We start from the raw sequence: 23428 nt of genomic DNA, 5'->3' as shown, positions 1-23428 counted from the left end.
TGCATGTGTGGAAATGATAAAGGGAAGACTTTCCATTGAGCAGGTGATATTGCTCGGTAAGCCAACGGTCCGAATGTTGTTGTTCGGAACTTGTATATGTATATGCAAGCTTATCTTGAAAATGTCATCATAAATGAGATTCAGGGATGATGGCTACCGCCACACATGCAATGCAGATCAAAAGTGGAAACATAATTTTATTCCGTTTTTGGACTTTACAGGGTTTGTAAAGCAAACATCACACACAAACAAGCATCTAAATGTGAAGAAAACACTGCGCTGCGGGAATAAACTACGAAGAGAATCCGAGAAGAAAAACATTCTTCGGAAATTAGCCGAAGCGACGGTCGCGGCTTTAACGGTAATCCGTCACTGGAAAAGATGTGTCGTCAGACATTTTTCAAAATCGACGGGGCCAATATACAGATATATACCCTAGTGGTGACTCTATACTCTATATTTCCTAACTAAATGTGAGGACTTTTTGGCGGGAACGCGAGGAGTGAAGTTGTGTGATTTGTTTTATTTTGTCTATTTAGTATTTCTTCAGGTTTAAATGTGTAATAACGGTGGTTTATTAACTGTTTAATATGTGTAAAAGTGCACAAATGTGGGAAAATGAAACAAAGCCGCTGGACGTAACTTCTCGGGATCCTCCAAAAAGTCCACTGAAAAAATCTCAGTAAATGACCACCATTTTGCTGAGATTATACTACATCCCATATCATTTCATTTCGTTTTTATTTCACTTCATGCTGTTTCATAATAATCACTTCATTTCATTTCATAATATCATTTTCATATAAAAAAGATACGTATCATTAAAGTTAAAATAAGACTTGACCTAAAGGTCTTAGCTACCAGGTCATAAAATCCCTTAAGAAAAAAACTAAATGTCAGAGTATTATAAAGAAAAACACTGATTTTATCAATAATGTAATAAAGTTAAAAAAACTGAGATTACAAATAACGCTGTAAACAATGAGCTCAGGAAACATTTGTAGAATATGTTTAGGACACGATTCAGTAACCAGCATTTTTCACAAACGCGGTCTTTCCATGCTTTCTACACAAATTATGTCTCTAGCTAGAGTGCATGTAAGTCAGATTTAAATTCTCTAATACTACTTTGAAAATCATTTAAACAGAACTTACTAAATCGTAGATAACGCCCAATGACGGATTACCGAGTACAATTTGCACGAAATGTATTACAAAACTGGACGAATGTATTGAATTCATACGTCTTTGTGAAAGGAGCGATGTCGAACTTAGGTTATCGTTAGAGAATATTGTTAAAAAGAGAAAACTGAAAGCTGAAGAACTTTGCGTGGACGAAGATGGTTCTTCGCCTTCGAGAACCGAAAACGAAAAGAGTCCTGTTGTTGATGAGAACAACTGTGAAATTACAAGTAATGTTCACAAAGATGTGTATGACAAAAATGATAAAAAAAGACGTAAACAGCAATGTTTTACATGTGGCAAAGTTATGTCTTCAAGGTAATTGATGTGTATATTGATAGGCTTAACACATATTCTGTTGCTACAGTTGGTTCATTTCTTACATTTTGCAATGAAATCAGAATTGTCACAATGAAAGCCATTGAAGCTACTGGGATTGCTCTTCCATTAGTAGAATGTGAACACAATAATACTGGGTATAGAGAAGCGATTCATCAGAAAAAGAAAGGTTCCATTTCTGTATTGACTTGTGTCTTAGCATTTTATAGCTTCTTGAAAATATTTCATTTATAGTTATTTCATTTTTGTGTCTAAATACATTGGGCTCATTAAAACTTTGTAAGTTTTTTCATGTCTCCACTGTTGAGGTAAATGAGAAGTTTTACAAAAAACAAAGCTTAGCTTTTAAGTAATGTTGTATAAATTTTTTTTTTTTTTATAGCTTAGATGGGTGGACGAGCTCACAGCCCAACTGGTGTTAAGTGGTTACTGGAGCCCATGGACATCTATAACGAAAACGCGCCACCCACCTTGAGATATAAGTTCTAAGATCTCAGTATAGTTACAACGGCTGCCCCACCCTTCAAACCGAAACGCATTACTGCTTCACGGCAGAAATAGGCAGGGTGGTGGTACCTACCCGCGCGGACTCACAAGAGGTCCTACCACCAGTAAATATCAGACAGTGATGTCAGATACCTCTCAGATCTCAGAAATACTCAATAAATAGTGTCTTTATACTGATAATAGTATAGTTCTAGTAGTTTTGGAAGTATAGTTCAGTTATTAATTAGGGATCAAGAAAAAATATTTTAAGTGTATATGATATTTTTTCATCACTTGTCAATAGTTAATCAGTAGTTAAATACATACACAAAACTGGTAATATGTCTGGTACCCCATAAAGGTGTCTATCTTGCATATTACTGCAAAGCATTCATCCATTTCATAGTTATTTTAAAAAAATCGCAATAATATCGATTTGAGTTCCGAGACAGTTTAGCATCATAACTGAAAGTATTACAACATCCCCATAGCTAAAAAGACAGGGTAATTGCAGTAAGCTAACAAAAACATTCCATAGAAATTCAACAAAACATACTAAACATTTTTAAGTACATTCGAGTATATTTTCTTTTCAGATTCCGGTTAAAAACCCATTTAATTACACACACAGGAGAGAAGCCATTCTCATGTCCACACTGCAGCAAATGTTTTTCACTGTCACAAAACTTGAAAGTACACATGAGAACACACACGGTACGTAATAAATCACTTTATTTAAGAGGCTCTGGCTTCTACATAATTGAACAAAATATTATTTTAGCTTTCCAGCTGGAAAATGTTTTTTTAAATGCAAATTTTGTCATTTTCATTATAAGATCATGTTGAAACATTATTCAGTTGGTGGCACTCCAATGAAAGTTTTTGCTATAACACGATCTGTTACTAGCCTCATGAAAACGGACACTAATTTATTTAAATTAAAAAAAAAGTGAAATGTAGTACATATTACGTAACATTAGCTTCCTTAGGCGCAGGGTCCTCGTAAGATGCTCTGTCCCCAACTGAGAAAACTCATATTGAAATTATATTAATATAAATATATTTAGGATTCAGAAGAAAAACCATTTAAAAAAAAATAACAATTTAAACATTACAACTTTTGTTATTCTCAAACTCTAATTAATTGACTCTAATTCAACACAAATATTGACATAAATCACCAAACAATCAGAATACAGAATAAACACTTTGGTATTATCTTGACTTTAACCACACATTTACAGAGACATAAAGCAATTACTCACGCAAACCATGTCCACAACTACCTTCTCTCACGAACGCCGTCGATCGAATGAATGTTTCGAGCAAAGGCGTTGCTATTTTTAGGCACTGTACCCTCAACATTATTATAAAATTCGTGTTTCCTAAATATATATATAATATACAAATATAAATATTTGTTGATATTTTTTTTCAGGGTGAGAAGCCCCTTCAATGTAGTGTTTGTGGAGAATCGTTTGCCCAGTCTGCTGGCTTGGCGGCGCACCGTCGAAAGCACACGGGACAGATGCCTTATAGCTGTGTATTGTGTCCACGCCGTTTTCGTACCGTAGGACATTTGCAATACCATGTTAGGTGATTTCAGTTTTATGAATCATTATTACTATTGTCACAGCTGTAATTTTATGTTCAGCAAGTACTCAACTATTCAGTAGCATTGTTCTAGTTTTTTGCCAATCATAGATATATTTAAAAACCATATTGAGAGGATGAAAGCCTATTTGGTTTAAGCGACATTTTTGCAACTCTATAGGGAACGCCATTTAAAGCTAAAAATTTCGAAAAAATATAACAAAAAAACTTCTCAGCTATTTCAATGGAGTAAACTTAATTGAAGTTCAGTTAAGAACTGTTAATGCTAATACAAAATAAAACGCCCCTTTAATTACAAAGATAAAAGTCGCTTAAAGAGAAATGACGCTTAAATCAAATAGCATTTCGGCCCTGGATACGTAAATGTAAAATTTCATTGACGTGCGGCTACCTTGCTAAACAGTTATGTGTATTCAATACTATATATGAGTCGACTATTATCAAAGCCGGCAATCTGACTTTTGGATAATTATTGGTAAATCAGAAAAACGAATTATTGACTTTGTATTCCATTGGCAGTCACAAAACTCTTCTGAACGACATCTTAGATAAATAACAGGTTAACTATTAACCTTTATTTAATGCAGGTTTTGAACCGTATTCTTTGAAGGAGACGATTATATTCAAATCAATCTGTATTGACATATCAATAACATTTTTTTGTCCAAATGCGCAGATTGCCACCTTTGATAATAGACGACTCATATATGCTTCAAAGAAATCATAATTTTTTCTCCTACCTACGCCGAAAGTTCGGTTTTCGTCCCGCTGTACATGGAAGAAAGTGTAACTTTTTCTCCCTGGATACAAGTGCGCATGCGCGTTAATGTCTTATTTGCAATATTGTGTTTAGTGTAAAAGTGAAATTAAACAAAAGGCAATAAAATTTAATAGTGAATTATTAAACAAAGATGAGTTCATTAGACAGTTCTTATTCAGTAGTTTATTTAAAAATTAAAAAACAGTTAAATTTTACATGCGGGAGGAAATGTTGAACTTTTCTCCCTTGGTGCACAATGTACTATTCTTTCACACTCATCCATTTACTGTATGTATACGAATGAAATATAATCTTAGTAAAATGGTGGTCTTTTACTAAGATTTTTTCAGTGGACTTTTTGGAGGATCCCGAGAAGTTGCGTCCAGCGGCTTTCATTTTATTGTTTCATTTTACCACATTTGTGCACTTTCACAGATATTAAACAGTTAATAAACCACCGTTATTACACATTTAAACCTGAAGAAACACTAAATAGACAAAATAAAACAAATCACACAACTTCACTCCTCGCGTTCCCGCCAAAAAGTCTTAGTATATCATAATAAATTGTTTATATATTACCCGCATTTTATGTATTTCTGGAAAATGATTAAAGTTTAAAGGAACTACGTGAATAACTTAGGTTTTATTTCAGGCGACACACCGGTGAAAAGAACTATGAATGCGACACATGTAACAGAGCCTTCATAACAAGAAGCGATTTAAAGCAACACATGCTCACGCACACGGGCGATCGTCCTCACGTATGCAGCATATGCGGAATACGTCTTACAAGGTCTTCACACCTCAAAAGACATATACAACAAATACACAATTCCCAAAAGGCTAATGTTAAGGTGGAGTGCTTTAAAACAAATGAAAAAGTTTGAATGGATTTCACAAATTCTATTTATTGATTTTTTTGGAATATACAATAAAATGTTAATAAAGAGTAGCTTGTGTTTGATTTAAATGGTTGCTAAGGGAATCCGCATTCTCCTAGACTGCTTTAAATATTGCGGCACTGCGGTTAGCTACGTCACATCTTCAAAAGTACAATATGATAATATAGTTAGTTAGGTAGGTATCTGTTCCACTGAAGTATGAAACAGGTGAATGAAGTTAGCCCCTCAAAAAATTTTTTTTTTCCAATTTAATACTTATTTTCTATTAATTCGGTTGTTCATCATTTGTTCATGATTGTTCACTGTTAATAATTGTTTGTTCTGCATTTATTTATTTAAAAAAAATATTTAAAAATATACCTGCAAGTTAGCCCCTCTAATGCAATTTTTAATATTTTTTCATCCTTAATGACTCGTAAATATTCATTTTCGATTGTTCTTATACAAAATACGTTTGTTCTCTTTCGAAATTACTCGTTTTTTGTTTAATTTACTATTTTTATTAGTTGAATAAATGTATGCAAAATATGTGTACTGCGCATGCGTCAACTATAATGCCTAAACTTTCTACGCGGTTTTAATCGTGAAAAAAAAAAACAAATATAAATCCTGAAGGAGCAATTAATTGGTATACAGTTTAATTAAAATAAATAAAAAATAAATAAATGAAATAATGTGCATTGGCGTTAAGTTAGACCAAATACATTTTTTCCATCCTCCTACTTATTTGGATATATATTTGGATATATTATTCCTAAATTGCTCCTTCAGGATTTATATATTTTATTTTTTTTCACGATTAAAACCGCGTAGAAAGTTTAGGCATTATAGTTGACGCATGCGCAGTACACATATTTTGCATACATTTATTCAACTAATAAAAATAGTAAATTAAACAAAAAACGAGTAATTTCGAAAGAGAACAAACGTATTTTGTATAAGAACAATCGAAAATGAATATTTACGAGTCATTAAGGATGAAAAAATATTAAAAATTGCCTTAGAGGGGCTAACTTGTAGGTATATTTTTAAATATTTTTTTTAAATAAATAAATGCAGAACATACAATTATTAACAGTGAACAAAAATGAACAAATGATGAACAAACGAATTAATAGAAAATAAATATAAAATAGGAAAAAAAATTTTTTTGAGGGGCTAACTTCATTCACCTGTATGAAACCTATATTATTATCTGTTCACGTACCTTACCTACGTCACAACCGGTGTCATTATGGATATAATCTATGACCGGTGTCAATACTGCTTATTTATGGAGCGGTGATTACATTTTTAATGGCTGCTGATATATTAAAAATATACTCATAAATATAATTACATTTAAGTTTGAATATATTTTTGTTAGTGAACCCATTGTAGATTTGATTTAGAAATCAATTTTACTTAAAAGAATATGTAACTCAAAATAAACGCATTAATTCTTTTCTAATTAATGTTTATAATAAACATAGCAATAATATAGAATTTCGTAATTAATGACTGACACTGAACGTCAATAAATATATTGTACATAAAGAAATATAGACTGTAAGTAGATAGGTAGTTAGTACAACATTTGATAACATTCAAATGTCGACGAATAACACCATAATCAACCGTAACTAAAATAACTATAGTACATAACATAGGTACATAGTTATTACATACAATATTTATGACTATACTACTCGAAACCTAATAAATTGAATAAAAAAAGTTTTTTCTTATATCGCACTTATAGCTAAAAAACTTTAGTCGAGTATTTTAAACTTATGGCAGAAATTATCGGTTTTTCTTGGATTTATCAGCATGTTGGTACCCATGATTTTTCGAATCTTAAATTCGTTGATCAACGTTCTTTGTCATGTTTATTCAGAATAGCTCCAAAGTTTTTGTCTTGCTGTTTTGTTAAATGCGTTTTATGTATTGTTGAAAGGTTGTGATTTAAATCGAATTGCTAGTAATCTACGTGGGAGGATAAAATTAAGGAAACCGCAGTTTGGAAATATTTTTAAGTCGAAATCTGTTGCGTGACATCATGTCGAGAGACATTTATTATTCCCAAAAATATTATGACGAAGAACATGAATACAGGTAAATTTTAAGCTTATTAATTACCGTCATTGTATGAATTGTATGCAAATTTTATTGTTACATCTGTGCATGTGTTTTAAAGTACTTAAAGTAAGCGAAGAAATATTTGGGTACGTAATGGTTAAAAAAAATTAAACTTTGTCCTTAATACAAATCAAAAGGAACCTGTTGCTTTCTCCGAACCATATTCGAATCATGTTTACTGTACAGATTCTAATACATAAAACATAGAAGTTCTTTTTCTTTAAAATTATATGATACTCATGATACTTCTAATAAAAATGAATACTAAAAATGATTGATACATTTATATGGATATAAGTGAAACTGATGAAGTATATAAATTGAAATTAAATTACGCTAGCACGGAAAGTTTTCACGGTCAAATCCCGACATCAAATTAACAAAATTATGTAAGAAAACAATCTGAATTTAGAAAAAGAACAATGATAGTTTTATACAATTTTATATAGAAAAAAAGACTATCTTTCATTCCACTGCCTTGTCATCTTATAAGTGTAATTAATGCCCCACATTAAACCTCACACACAGCAGTTTCTTGCGTTCTTAGTGGATCGTATCTCTGATCCAACGGTAGATTCAGTGAAATACTGCTGTAAACTGACTTTAACAAACCATCTCAGATTAAGCCTTGTGAGTTCATTCATGAACCAAGGAGAACCCAGAATAGACTCGAACCAATTGGTAGATAGATAAAAAAAAAATTGCAAATGCAACTGCAGGTAATAATAGTGTGCTCTTTATGTGCTTGTCTACAATAATTTAATGGTTCAATTTCATTTCATTACAGACATGTAGTACTACCAAAAGAGATGGTAAAGCTAGTGCCAAAAAATCATCTAATGTCAGAACAAGAGTGGCGCAGCATTGGTGTGCAGCAAAGTCAAGGTTGGGTGCACTATATGACACATCAGCCAGGTTTGTATTTTTAATTTGTTGTCATCATTAAAATGCTACTGCTTCCCTGTTAATTGTAGATTAAATAATAAAAATATTTAAAATTGATTTTTGTAGTAATGAATTTCAATGTTTATTGTAAAAACTATTTTGGCAGTAATAATTCTTTTAACACATGTAATAATTCTTTTTTATTTGCACTAGATCTTTGGATTGATCAGTTCACAGCCCTGACATGGTCTTAAGTTGATTAGCAGAGGCCACGTCACCATCCTCATTGAAACATGAAATTGAAATCTTAATTGCTTTGTATAGTTCTACTTTCTGGGTTGTTGGTAATATTTGCTTAGAAATATTGGCGAATACCTGTAGGATATGAGGTTGATTAAATTTATGTTTCCAATCCAAGAACATATCGACGCTTGAAAGGCAAACATGACTAAGCGACAATGCGTGAACTTTGACTAGACTAATTTAAAGTTCAAATACCTGAAAAAGTTTCTATTTTAACGAATCTAGCTGTAGGATTGAAATGATTTTAATAGACCTAGAAAAATTTTTTTTTTTGCTCATCGAATATGGTTATTGCCTAACATTTATGTATAAAGCAGTAATTGTCGTCGATATAAATTTTGCCTTATGCTTTAAATGTGGTCTGCTACTTGAAATACATTTTAAACCTTTTTATAGTTTATTATATTTTATAGTTTTTTTATATTTTATAGTTTGCCTTAAAATTTTTAAATATGTGCAGACTTAAATCTTTGTTGTTATGTTTCAGAACCACATATTTTATTATTCCGAAGGAGGATAACAACACCACCAGAAAAAAATTGATATGAAATGCGTTTTCTGTCCCATCATTTAGCTGTAAAATGTATAATTTTCTCATAAGTTAGTTTTAAATTGGGCCCATAATTATCTGTATATCATTATTGTATAATCGCTCTGAACAGTATCTACAGTATAAATTTGCGTTTTTAAAAAAAAAATATCAAATGTATACAGTTTATCTAAAAGGAAATAATCTCAGAAAACTGGTTATCCTTAAGAGACTTTCAAATTCATATGGCAAACAGGTTTAGAACCTTCCAAGGTACAGTCCTAATATGGGAAGCATGTTTGCCCTTTTTATTGTCTGTGATTTTAATAAAATTAATTAATTAATCTTTTAAATCAGTGTGTCTCAACCTTTTTTATCCCATGCCCCACTGTAATATTTCTAAAATTGTTATGCCTCCCATACTTAATTTTTCACATAAAAAAATTAGATTTGTTCACTTGAGGTATACATTATAGGTTTTAGGAAGAAATTGCTACGAAATTGTTATCAGTGCATAATATTTCAGAACATATAAAAAACTGAAGTACAAATTCAACATAGTTTTAATACAGATATTCTATATTAATTTAGTATGATTGTCCATCTTAATTATCAAATTACCCCATGTGGGGCGTGGGCCCACGTTGTGAAACACCGTTTTAAATAGTGGATTTGTTCCTTTTTGCATATCTGTCGTGCTATATATTTTGTCGAGTTTGTTATAAAATTTATGACTACTTCTGAGTTGTCAAGTAAATCTTAAAGTCACATTTAATTTCAGAATGGTTATAAAATTTATAATAAACTTTGATCGTAACTAATCTCGTATGACACTGAGAATGTTAATCATTTACTCTTCTATCAATCATTAATGACGTATAAATCTCGGTATATAATTTGTGGACTTTGTTCTTAAAAGTGTTAGTAGGTATGTAAACAATTACGAATAAAATTATCTATCAATAAATCAAGAAAGTGCATCTTCTGAATGTCATAGAGTGTAAAATGAATTGTAAATTCATTGAATATATTGTAATAAATGAATTAAATCACTTATAATAGATCTTATCCATCTGCATGTTTCAGTTTTCAAATTATAATACCGGAACTTATATTTGGATTTAGAATTGTAATTGTTGTTTATATTGTATTTTATTCCACAGCCCACTGAGTTTCTTTCTGTATCTTCTCATTGGGTCGCGATTCCGATCCGGTGGTAGATTCTGTGAAGCATTGCTCTTGTTAGGGCTAGTGTTCACACCTTCTCACAGGCTGAGCTGTGAAAAAAAATCCAATGAGCAACTTAAATAACAATATAAAAAACTCTTAATAAAATCTAGATTGTTAGTCTCTTGCTAGCAAAAAATTCTGATAATTCTTGTTTTACTGAATAAAAATCTTTACTACCATTAAAGTCTAATCTAGTTTTAAAATAATGATTTCGCATTTGAAGTGTCATACTTATATTAAAAACATTAATTATGGGCGTTTATGATCTTTATACTGTTAAGTTTTTTAATTCCATACATAATTGATGTCAAAACAAAATCGTCTTAACTTTTACTGTTTTTTATTTTAATACATTTTATTGTCTTCGATTTTCGCGAGTCGTAGAAGTGATTAAAGCTTATTTTACGATTGAATTTCGTGATTATAATAAGAAATTTGACGGTGGTTAACACAATATTTAATTGTCGACTAATATACGCCTTTGTCGTTAGTAACAGCAAAAACTGTATTCTTAACATCAAACATAAAAGAAATGAAAATGTGAAACATGTGATTATGGCTTAGTACAGTAATTTTGATTATGATTTTAATATTTTGTAACTATAACAAACACCACTCTAGTTTTTAAAATATTTCTTCATGTGTTATAATACAAGTGCTACACCAGTTATCATAACCCATCTTCAAAGTATCATGGGTGATTGGAAACATTTTTTATGTTACTCGAGAATATAATTTCTGTATATTTTGCATAGATAAGTTAAGTTTCAGAGGCACATTTTAACACCTCAGTAACCGAAACCACCAGTAACAATCCACCGTTTATAATTAAGTTATAGTTATTAGTATCCTATCCTGCTGCATTCACAATGTTGTTTGGCTTAATTCGATTTGGATTTGACTTAGTTATTATTATTGGACAATCAAGGTTGCATGTTGTAAATAATTGTAATTTTTAAATCAGCACATTTGCAGCAGCTGTCATATTATGTTTTATTGGTTTGAATAAATTGTTTTGGTGCTATGTTAAAATTAGTTTTATTTGTGACTATTTTTTTCATAGCTAAAAATGGTGGACGAGCCCTCGGTCCGCCTAGTGTTGAGTGGGTAACGGAGCCCAGACAAGTAAATGGCGCCAGCAACTTTGAGACATCGCACCAGGCAGTAGTACCACTAGGAGGCCCCGGCCGGGGTTTCGCCACATGGCTATAGATGTGTGACATCAGTGTGCTCAGTGCGAGTTTTTAACATTATAGCGTAAAAGTTAAATTTGTAAGCAGTTGGAACAGCGCCCCTAGCGGCAAACGTAGGCAAACGGTCGTATTAACTTTTACACTACATATCGTTAAAAAACACTAAGCACACATATGTTATTGTGGACTTGAGACCTTAGAACTTATATCTCAAGGTGGGTGGCGCATTTACGTTGTAGATGTTTATGGGCTCCAGTAACCACTTAACACCAGGTGGGCTTTGAGCTCGTCCACCCATCTAAGCAATAAAAAAAAGTGTAAATCTCCATTTTTTACAGTACATCGGTTGCCTCACCCTTCAAACCGATACGCATTAGTGCTTCATGGCAGAAATAGGCAGGTCGATAACCCATTTCAATTTTCTTAACGATACTTTGGGATTGCAGTGTGCATGTACTTAAAATGAAATTAACAATGTTTTATCATTTAATATCCAAATTTTTTTTTTCAATAATTATGCTGATACATTTGTTCTTACTATATAGATTCAAGATGGGTAAGACGCATTTTGTATTAAAAGAGTAAAGCAACTCCAATATGAAACCAAATGCAATAATTTTTCATATTAGTTTATCATCCTGTTAGCTTTTTACTTTATTATAGCTCAAAACAGAATTAATTATATAATGTTCCAACAATTCACATTGTGATCTCTAGTGGATCCATTTATCACCTAGTATTATATAGATAGTATTGAATTGTAATGAAAATAAGGTCATCTATATATTAATATGTGAAGCAAAAACTTTGTATCCCTTTTTACGAAAATTGCGCGGACGGAGGAGTATGAAATTTTCCACACTTATAGAGAATATAGAGAATAAGTGCACAATAATAATATTTTTTAAAAATAATGGATAATAAAAGATACATTAAATCAATAAAGAAAACATTACACACACTACATACCATGTATTTGACGCACACACGCATGCATACTATTTATTGTCAAACTTTTGTTCTTGATGTCTGTGGTCAAATTGAGAATAGATTAAATATTGTTCGTCTTTATTAATATTTTTTATAGTGTAGCTTTGGCCAAATTTGTGATTATAGAAGTATAAAATACAATCATAATAGGGTACAAACTTACAATTCCAATTAATTATAGTCGAATTTCGAGTACTCAACTGCGGGACCTCTAGTAATTCTAAAACTATAACTGTATCTAAGGGATGGAATAAAAAACATTTTAGTTTGCACACATTTTAAATATTATTTTCTTTTTTTCTTAGCAGTAGGAGATAGTGATGGTATTTTAGTGGTTTCAGATTGTGAAAATTCCATTGGTTCCATTTTTATGTCATCCGCTACAGCATCCAATAAATCGAGTCCTTGAAGCTGTTCCTGTTCTAAACTGTGAAGCATCTGGAATCCTGGTTCTAGTGACGGAGTGAAGGTACCATCAAGGGCTGCAGGAAAGTGCAGTTCTGGAACCTCTTCAAGTTTTAGTTGCGGAGTGATGTCTCTTACACTCATAGCCTCACACTGCTCTCTTAAATCCTGACTTCTTTTTTTCAATCTAGCATGATATCTTACTACACGATTTTCATAAAAATGTTGTAAGTTTCCGACTTTTAAATCTGAAAAAACTTTGGACACAGCATCAGCAAATCCTGATTTCAATCCGCTCGCTTCTTTGTCCACAACCGTTCGGAGTAATTTGCACATATTAGTCATGTAGTGGTCTAACAAATCTGCGACACCATCTAAGGCTGTATTTGTACACGTCGGTATTCCTACTTGTCCTATAGCAATAGCAGCGCACTGTCTCAAAGCACGTCTGTGACTTTCTGGTGTAAAAGGCAATATAACGTTTCCTTTACCACATGCAAAATCACAGTAATGTTTCTGTGAGAAGTTTATTGGTGGAATCGTTGGATGTTCCTTTTTCAAAACTGGTTCGGGTGGATACGGTGGCAGGCTTAGGGGATCGAATCGTGCGCTGTCGAAAACTGTATTTTCGTTTTGTTCCAATATGGCAGATAGTTGTCTTGCGTACGAGTGGAGTTGTATAGCATGCGTGATTAAGTTAGGTGTTGGTAATTCGATTGGAGAAGACTTCACTGTGATTGGTATCTCGGGAATGTTTTGCATACCCAGTTCGATTATGGGGTTGAAGTTAACATTTTGTAGTAAGGTTTCGTCGGTTGCTTCTTCTTCCATTTCGCCCCAAAGTTTTTTTGATGACATTGTTAATTACTCTATTCATAAACGGTTATATGACAGGGATTATTAGAAGAAGTAGGCTGTGATTTGGTTACAAATACAGCATTGTAATTTAAACATTTGAAATGTAAATCTTACTCAGTTTGATATTGTTTGACATTTGGGTCATTTGGCATTAGACCGTTTGTTTAGAAATTTTGCACACGCAAAGGGAATATAGACCATACAGTTAAATATTTTTTAACAAATGCCGAAACCATATCTGTTGTACGATAAGTGAAATGGAACTGAGTTTTAAATGAAGGAATTGCAATAGAAGCTTATTGTGAATTCATTAGATATTTAGTTTGGTTAGTTAGTTTAGTAGAGCCACAAAAGCTAGCTCCAGCGACTTTATCGTATCCTACTAGCATTAGAGTTTCTAAGATAACACAATGCATGTGACTGACATATAACGCTAAACATAACGTGGTCTAGGTTAACATATAAATTACCTGTCTTATTGTGACTTCCAGGTGCTTAGGCTTATCGGAGCCCATAGACACCATTACATGAGCTTGAAATATAGCTCGAAGTGTCAGTTGTAATTGAATGATAGCTATCGCGTACTTTAGATCAGAAAGCGTGATTGCTTTGCAGCCGAAATAGGTAATTCAGTGGAATTAACGTACTCCAAACTAATAGCTGTACCTGTCCAGTACACAAGCAATGTTATATGCAATGTCAACTGTTATGACATATACTCAATCAAGTGCAATGTACAAAGTGCTGTGTAACGGAAATGAAATTTACACCATACACCATAAATTGCCTGTTACGCAATGTTTTTATTTAATCAATAAAAATGTTTTTATTATAACAATGTTTTTATTTAATAAATAAAAACATTCACATTATTGTTTAAATGTTGACTAAGTATGTAGGTATTATTGATTTACAATATTTCAAATCTGATTGTAGTTTTCTGAACAATCCTACTAATCCTACTACTATTGTAAACGCGAAAGTTTGTAAGTATCTTGGATGTATGTTTTGTTTTTCAGGCAAAAACTACAGAGTGGATTTTGATGAAACTTTACAGTAATATAGCTTATATATTACTATAGCACAAAGGCTATAATTTATAAAGATATAGCTTGAATTACCAAAAATATAACGATAAGTGTCAATTAAGAAGGAAAAAAAATTGCCTTTTGCGGCGAGCGCCGTATAAACAGTTGGACTTACACGTATGATGTAAAATGGATGTGTTTATATTAAATAGTCCTACAAAAAAGCCAGTGACAGTATATATTTATCTATCTGTTATTTGTAAGCCATTATCGCCATAATAGTAGATAGCCCATGTCACTTGGAAATAGTGTAGCTTCCAAACAGTGAAAGAATTTTTCAAATCGATTCACTAGTTTCGGAGCCTATTCAATACAAACAAACAAACGAATCTTTCCTCATTATAATATTAGTATAGACAAAGGTTTAGGTTTAGACACTACGAAGTTTGCCGGGTCAGCTAGTATAATATAAATACGTATATTATTATAGATAATAAATATAATAAGTATGTCGTGGGTAACGACTTTTAGTTGTCGTGGATAACGACTTTTAGTAATATTAAGACGGTGGTTTTGATTATTATTTTAAATGATGAAATGTTGTTTTGATAAATATCACAAAATGAAGGGTAGACTCCGTAACGCCACAGTATAAAATGGCGGTACGTGGACAGAGTCGTAACATTCGTGTCAGACAGTGATTCCGTCCGTCTCAGCAGTGAGTCTCTGACAGTCAGTCAGTCAGTCAGTCAGTCAGTCGGTCTGTCGGTATGTGCAACGAAACTGTTGGTTTATCCTGTCATTGTGAAAGTTGTGTGTGTTGAGTTTCAATAATTATTATTGAAAAGTTTTATTGACTAAACTGAGTTCAATCGAATACGAGTGATGACGAAACTACCGCTCAGCCATCCCTGACGTGTGCCAACAAGTAGATTATTTTTATTATTGACCTTACAGGCTGGCGTGCATGCGGCGCACCTGATGGTGAATGGTTACCGTAGCTCATGGATGTCAGCAATGCCAAGGACAAAGCCAAGCCTCTGCCTGCTATAAAATTTATCTTTTGAAAAATGAAAACTTGTCTCCCTGGGTTTGTTAGTGAAAAATTCTCCGCCATTGCTGTGCTCGGGTAGTTTGCAATATTGTGTTTAGCGTAAAAGTGAAATAAACAAAAGGCAATAAAATTTAATAGTGAAGTATTAAACAAAGATGAGTTCATCAGATAGTTCTTATTCAATTAGTAGTAGATTATTTAAAAATAAAAAAACAGTTAAATTGCTTCTTATGAGAATGGGGGGCTCCACCCCTCCTATACCCCTGTCATAGCTTTGCCCCTGGACACCACCGGGGCTTCGCCCCTGGACCCCGGCTCGGTACTCCACGAACTTTCGGCCTGATAGAAGAAAAAATAGTATGTGCACCGCGGGAAAAAAGTTGGACATTTCCTCCCACGTGTTTGCCAACTTTTCTCCCTTGGTGCACAATGTACTATTTTATCTAATTGACAGTATATGTAATTGTATCTGATCCTTTTCTAATGACATTGAATAATTTGTGGAAAATAAATACGATTATTCGTAAGTAGGAGTGGGGGTAAATTTCCTGTTCTTTTCACGGGGCTCGGCAAATTATTCATTACTAGCTGACCACTTACCACCAGGTGGGCTGTGAGCTCGTCCACACATCTAAGCAATAAAAAAAAAAAAACCCGCGCAAACGTTGTGTTGCCTTAAATAAGATTTCTAGAGAAATCCTAGTGTAGAAAAAAAAAATCTCAATCAAGCACATAATACCGCATTATAACAAAAAAAAAAAAAAAAAAAATGTTTGGGGTGGACAACTCTTATCACTTAGGGGTATTAAAAATAGATAGTAGCCGATTCTCAGACCTACTGAACATACTATTGATACACAAATAAAACCAAAAAAACATGGCTGGCAAGCTACGATTGATACTCAAATAAAACCAAAAAAACATGGCTGAAAATGCATAGTAAGTAAGACAGGAGACCGGCTTCGTCCTCATCTCTACTACGTGATGTTTGCTGGATGTGATGACCCCTGGCGGTGATAACTGATCGATTGATAGTTGATCAGTAGTCGACCGGCGAGGGTGGGAGATCAAATTGAATTTAAAAAAAAATCATAATTAAAGGAACTTGAAATTATAAACTCTGAATTAGAATTTATCGTACTACAATTATTATAATATTTGGTTGCCATCTTGCAACCTTACTGCGGATCTGTGCATAGGATAAAAAAAAAAAATAGGGGTTGATCGTATAAGAGTGAAAATTGAGAGTAATATGAAATTTTTTATTTTAAGTCATGACAAAATAAAAAAAAATCTTGCCAAAAAAATTAAAGTTTATAATTAACAAGTAAAAAATAGGGGATGAAAAATAGATGTCCGATTCTCCACCTTGGCCGATATGCACGATAAGATTCACGAAAATCGGTCGAGCCGTTTCGGAGGAGTTCAATCACGCACACCGTGACACGAGAATTTTATATATTAGATAAAACGCCCTAACCTCTTCAATAGAGAAGATGGTTTGCTTATATCTAATACCTCACATAACTCGCGTGTCCCCTAGGCGCGGAGACATTGTAGGAGGTTCGGCCGCCTATCTAAAAAAATCTCATACCTTGGATCCTCTTATCGTGAAATTGAAAATTCAAGCCAAACAAACTGCCAAACTGCAAGATACGATTAGTTCCAATGCGTTTCAAATAAGAAAGTGCGCGGCAATGACCTTGATCTGTCAAAGTTCAATAAAAAATATAGACAGCAACAAAAATATGTTTGCTTAGTTTTTTTTGTGATTATTTGCCTATTATTAACACTATTAACATACGTTGTTTTAATGAACCATGTACATCTATATAATTTTCTTGAAATGTTGAGGTAAATTACTGGTCGAGGTAAATTAACAATGAATTTTATGATTGTACTTAAGCTCTGTCATACAAAATGTAAAAAAATAAGGACGTTTTGGCGGGAATGCGAGGAGTGAAGTTGTGTGATTTGTTTTATTTTGTCTATTTAGTGTTTCTTCAGGTTTAAATGTGTAATAACGGTGGCTTATTAACCGTTTAATATCTGTGAAGGTGCACAAATGTGGGAAAATGAAACAAAGCCGCTGGACGTAACTTCTCGGAATACTCCAAAAAGTTCACTGAAAAAGTCTCAGTAAATGACCACCATTTTACTGTGATTATATTTCATCCCATATCATCTCATCTCATCTCATTTCATTTCATGCGATGTTTCATATTAATCAACTTCATTTCATTTCATAATATCATTTTTCATAAAAAAAAGTTTTCATTATAATTAAAATAAGACTTGACTTAAAATAATAATAATAATAATAGAAAAACAGACGGTATGTACAGTTATAACAATATTCAAATGCCGACAAACAATACAATACTTTCGTACCTATACGAAATGCTACAAATATTAATATATAATATGAATGACAACAAAACTCGCGATTTTAAACTGTAAAAGCAGTTTTAATTATGTCGTTAGTTACTCGAAGACTCGCAAAAACCGAAGCAATAACTATAACGCATTAATTCTAGGACGAACAAAATTTTCGGTTATTTCGCAAATAATCCACTTTGCACAACGCCTGTCGCGTCAACTATTAATTGAAAATAGGATATCCCAATTACGGAGTTAAGGTCATTATTAATTAACGTTAATTATTATTAACAACAACGCGTCGTTGGGCGGCAACTGGTTATATAATACACATTTTTTTGTAATAATAACTCTCGAACAAGCAAAGCCACGAATTGATAGAACGCACGTGAAAGTCATGTGATTCTTCTTCTTCTATATCGTTCCCTCACTACGGAGGATCGCGACCACATGTGACGTTCTTCCACTGTATTCGGTCATGAGTGGCATGTACCGCATGGTACAGACTATCACCAAGTGCTTCTCTTACTAGATCTGACCATCTGGCTGGTGTTCTGCCCATGTGACAGTTGACCTTGAAGTTCTCTTACCTAATTCTTTTTAAAGACAAATAGAAAAAGAACGAAACCTTTATGGAAGACACAAATTGGACATGCCTGAACAACAGTCAAGACTGCGTATTCTGGTGTCATTTTTTTCCCTACCTCTGGTAGCCTAAGCGTCTATTCCAACTACGCGCGGACGGGTAGGTGAGCTCACGAGCTCAAGCTGAGGGATTTGCTAACACTAGCCTTAGCAAGAGCAGTGTTTCGCAGAATCTACCAGCGAATCGGAATCGCGACCCACTGAGAAAATCCGGTGAGAAACTCAGTGGCGTGTGTTTTTATTTTATTTTATGATTGAGGGTTTACTGGTGGCCTTTCCAGTTTCACAAGGACAGGTGGGCGAGCAAGGGCTCAGCCAGAAAGGGCGGGATCTGCTAATAGGTACCCGAGCGCCTCCAAGGGAGACCTAACAACTCAAGAGCAGCTGCTTCGCGAATTAATCTAGTACCGGATCGAAATCGCGACCCGCTGAGAAGATCCGGCGAGACTATGGGTTGTGTTCGCTCGTCGAACTGATGTCGTTGAAAGAGGAGGATCAACCTACGCAATAGTGTTCTATTTGCGTTAGCTTGTTAACCGTCACGTCCTGTTCAATACTTGAAGAAACCTTTAGAGTTAGGCAGATGGTTCGTTGGACCCCCAATATTTCTCAGAAACACGGAAGCTACTTTTGAAGTCGTCGTGGCCTTAATGATAAGATGCCTGGTTGGTACCTTCGTATAGACCGATGCAACTGGGCCGGTGTTCGAATCCCGCAGACGGATACCAATTTTCTTAATGAGATATGTAGTTAATAAAAGTTCACGAATGTATTAATACGATAAATAAATAAATCCGTAAAAATTTTAAGTTTTTTTTTATATTGCACTTGTAGGCGGACGAGCATACGGCCCACCTGATGGTGAGTGGTAACCGTCGCCCATGGACTTCAACAATGCCAAGGGTAGAGCCAAGTAGCTGCCTACTGCAGATATATGCGCAATTACTAAGTTATTATATTACTAAGCCTATATAATAGACCTCAGTCTCACACAGTAGGTGGCAGTGTTGTGACGTCTACGGGCACCGGTAACCACAACATCAGGTGTGCCGTGAGCTCGAGCACTCGTCTAAGCAATAAAAAAAATTATAAGATTAATTGGACAGAAGCCTCTAGAACCCTTGATGTTAATATTAAAGAAGAATTTCACAATCGAGGAATCTTATTCCTGTCCTTGTCATTGTCCCATATTACGTGGAGTCGGTGCGGCGTATGCTCTTAACATGTTGCATAGGGATTTGGCAAGAGTTTCATGACCGGCCGGCTGCCTGACCTCAACCTTCAGTAGTACTTACATTGAAACTTGCAATAGAGAAGGACTTTTACTTTTTCGTTTACTTTATCCGTTTTCATTTCTATAATAATTTACATTGTATTATTATAAACAAACTAGCTGTACTCGTCCGCTTCGCTGGGCATTTAAAATTAACATTATTATTTCTCACCCCCACAAAGATTCTCAAAATTAACGATTAACTCAACAATCACAACTCGTGTAGGGAGTCCAACACTCATATAAATATTAGCCTATCTATTAAGTACATGTATTTTCTACATGGATACCAAGTTTCAAGTCAATCGGATGCATGGTTCAGTAGTTATAACGGAACATCCGTAAACACCACTGTAGATTTGTATATTAGTATAGATACACTAAATTATATATTTTCAAAAACAAATATCAAAAATAATAAAAAAATGATCTTTTTTTAATTTAATAGTTTTTCGGTATCTTCATAAATATAACGGAACGACAATGAATGAAATCGTTTAATAAAAATTAAACTCGCAAATATATTGTTTTGTCTAATGACTGGTTTTTGTGAGCCCGCACGGTTAAATATGACTATCCTACCTATTTCTTTCATGAAGCTGTAATTAATTCCGCTTGTACCATTGAGACCCCATGTTTTAAGATGTGCAATAGTATTCATGTATTCATATCGGTTCTGGTAACTAATTAATTAACATCGCACAAACTCTGAGATCTTATACCGGTCTATTCGATAAAAAAATCTCCATACAAGCCATATTAAACTAAACTTATATCTGACCCATCACATTCAATATTTAGAAATTATCCCCAATATCAGGTACCTACAACTGTGGTGAGATCTGCGTCGCAACACAAATATACAATTCATTTCCACGCGACTGTAACTCCGGTAGATGCGTAGGGCGTTTGAGATTGTAGGGCGGTAGGCGGCTTCAGGACATGGACGCCGGAAGCCGGTGGCAGATCAATCGCCCCCCCTCCCCCTTCGGGACCTCCAGGATATCCAGCCAGCAACAATCAGTCAGGTCCCGGCTGCCGGAGCAGATAGACGCGTGTGTCTCACGCTCCAAATATAAAATATAATCGAACGATAATAGTGATGCCGTGCTTAATGCACTAAATCGAGTTGTATGTGATAAGGTCGTTTTGTTTCTAATATTAAAACGGTGAGTTGGTTAATTTGGATTTTTTTTTCTGTTTTTCCTAGTTTAAATCTTTGTTGGACGATCTAAAGTTTAATTGAAACTACTTAAACAATATTTCATTTTGTTAAAGATGTTAATTGGTTTTTGTGAACGGTATTGGCGGAAACTGTAATAATTTTTTATTATTTAAGCTTATCGTTTTTGATTGTGTGCGTATATATCAGGTAGGTGTATATACAAACACATAAAATAAACAACAAAAAATTACGGCTTAAATTTTTTATCACGCTAAACTTTTTAATTAGTTCGCGCGACGCGACTTGTTTTTCAGAGGATACGGCATCTTAAAAAAAAACTGAATTATATCATTGAGAAAATCCGCCTTCAGTTTTTATGTCAATACATTTTTGATACATTTTTTACTGGTGGACCTCTTGTGAGTCCGCGCGGGTGGGTACCACCACCCTGCTTATTTCAGCCGTGAAGCAGTAATGTGTTTCGGTTTGAAGGGTGGGGCAGCCGTTGTAACTATACTTGAGACCTTAGAACTTACATCTCAAGGTGGGTGGCGTATTTACGTCGTAAATGTCTATGGGCTCCAGTAACCACTTAACACCAGGTGGGTTGTGAGTTCGTCCACACATCCAGCAATAAAAAAAATAATAAGGCACTGTCTGAAAAATATTAATATCATAATTTGAATAGAATGACTACAGGAATTCTGACGTTTTGATTATTGAACTGAGAGATTCAACAGATTCCTTGCCATTTAAAGAGATTTGTTCCAGAACCTTTTTTTGAATTTTCCAATTTTTCTATCACCAGGAAACTAATTATTTAGATATGATTTGGACAGAAGGCGCCGCGATCCGTAGACACAATTAAAATTAATTTTACGTTTTCGTAAAACCGTAAAATTAGTTTTAACCTAACCTTTACACCTATGAAGCATATACGAAGGAGACAGATATATTTGTAATTTTTTGTATTTTTTATATGACACAAATACATCAAGATACTATTGGTTCATTCTACGTGAAATGAAACGTAAAAGTCAAAAGGCAATTTCTTATAGAAAAAAAGATGATAGGTAAATTAAAATTCCAATTTCGACGAATAATAACATCATCCGTGACTGCGAAAGCTGTAAAATATTCAAATCGTCGCCGGAAATAAAACCAAGAAAAAAGTACGCGTCAAGCTGTAAAAGTGGTTTTTTGACCTACCTATTCGGTGGTAGCCTAAGGGGCTATTCCAGCTACGCGTGGACGGTTAGTGAGCCTACGGGCTCGATTTGAAAGAATTTACTAAGACTGTCCCTAGCAAGAGCAGTGCTTCGCGTGATGTAGGCCTAGGCAGCACTACGGTTTTTTCCCGGGAGCGGTTAACCGCTGTAACCGCGAAACCGCTTAATACGCACACACTACAATTATTAACCGCGTTTTCGCCCGCGATTTTCACAGTTTGAAGATGGATAAATTTCAAAAGAGCAGTAGCAGTGTGGCCCTGGTACTAAGAAATAGATCAAAAGACAACGAAAATTTTACAAATGTTGGGTCTATCCACTTTCTAGCCGTAAATTTGAGAAAGGTTTCTTTCATAAGAAATATCGAAATTTAAGAAAACCCCTAGAGAAATTTTTCAATTACTATCGGATGTCAGTAGCCAGTTTCATGGAAACAAAGCTTCGCAAATGTATTTGACATTTCAAAAAAACCGCCCGCGGTTACGCATAGTGCGTGCACGGATACCTAGTTCTATGGATTACAAATTTTGTTGCGGTTTTTTTCCGCGATAATTTTGTAACATTTCGCGGTTTTAAAATCAGTCGCGGGAAAAAACCGCAAGTGCGGCCGCTTGTATTCGTTTTCGTGTTTCATAAGCTCACACGGTTATTAACCGCTGCGGTTTCACCGTAGTGCGGCCTAGGCCTTAGAGCCACAATCGATTCGAACCATAAACGATTGCTCTCACTCTGCGAAACATCGTGCCACATGGCGTCGCATCGCGAGAGCATCGGCATCGCAGGATCCAACTGATGCATGACCACGACCACTCTGTCAAGAGTGTACGAATAGGAAGAAAAGAAGAACCACATTCGCGA

At 34.2% G+C, this 23428-nt stretch overlaps 4 protein-coding genes across 4 annotated transcripts in view; 3 read left to right on the top strand and 1 right to left on the bottom strand.

The window, feature by feature from the left end:
- The first annotated feature begins 888 nt into the window (after nucleotides 1-888).
- Nucleotides 889-5336, top strand: LOC114239293 (uncharacterized). Its single transcript, XM_028169437.2, has 5 exons — nucleotides 889-1098; nucleotides 1166-1500; nucleotides 2604-2721; nucleotides 3446-3603; nucleotides 5037-5336. Exons 1-5 carry the CDS (start codon nucleotides 982-984, stop codon nucleotides 5269-5271), a joined length of 963 nt encoding a protein of 320 aa, XP_028025238.2. The 5' UTR covers nucleotides 889-981; the 3' UTR covers nucleotides 5272-5336.
- A 1237-nt stretch (nucleotides 5337-6573) lies between these two features.
- On the top strand, nucleotides 6574-11383 carry Cks30A (Cyclin-dependent kinase subunit 30A). The gene is made up of 3 exons (XM_028169712.2): nucleotides 6574-7380; nucleotides 8192-8319; nucleotides 9080-11383. Exons 1-3 carry the CDS (start codon nucleotides 7325-7327, stop codon nucleotides 9133-9135), a joined length of 240 nt encoding a protein of 79 aa, XP_028025513.1. The 5' UTR covers nucleotides 6574-7324; the 3' UTR covers nucleotides 9136-11383.
- Nucleotides 11384-12794: 1411 nt separating this feature from the next.
- LOC114239354 (STAGA complex 65 subunit gamma) lies at nucleotides 12795-13941 on the bottom strand. The gene has a single exon (XM_028169514.2). The coding sequence runs from the start codon at nucleotides 13795-13797 to the stop codon at nucleotides 12820-12822; it is 978 nt and encodes a 325-aa protein (XP_028025315.2). The 5' UTR covers nucleotides 13798-13941; the 3' UTR covers nucleotides 12795-12819.
- Nucleotides 13942-21189: 7248 nt separating this feature from the next.
- Eaat1 (Excitatory amino acid transporter 1) overlaps nucleotides 21190-23428 on the top strand; it is a 34353-nt gene continuing 32114 nt past the window's right edge. Inside the window, exon 1 of the mRNA XM_028169668.2 lies at nucleotides 21190-21345. The gene's annotated coding sequence lies outside the window, so the exon portion shown is untranslated. The remainder of the gene's footprint in view (nucleotides 21346-23428) is intronic.

The sequence above is a fragment of the Bombyx mandarina genome, chromosome 19 (genome assembly GCF_030267445.1).
Source record: "Bombyx mandarina strain Sakado chromosome 19, ASM3026744v2".
NCBI lineage: Eukaryota > Metazoa > Arthropoda > Insecta > Lepidoptera > Bombycidae > Bombyx > Bombyx mandarina.
The sequence above is the reverse complement of the archived record's forward strand: the minus strand, read 5'-3'. Positions and strand labels throughout refer to the sequence as shown.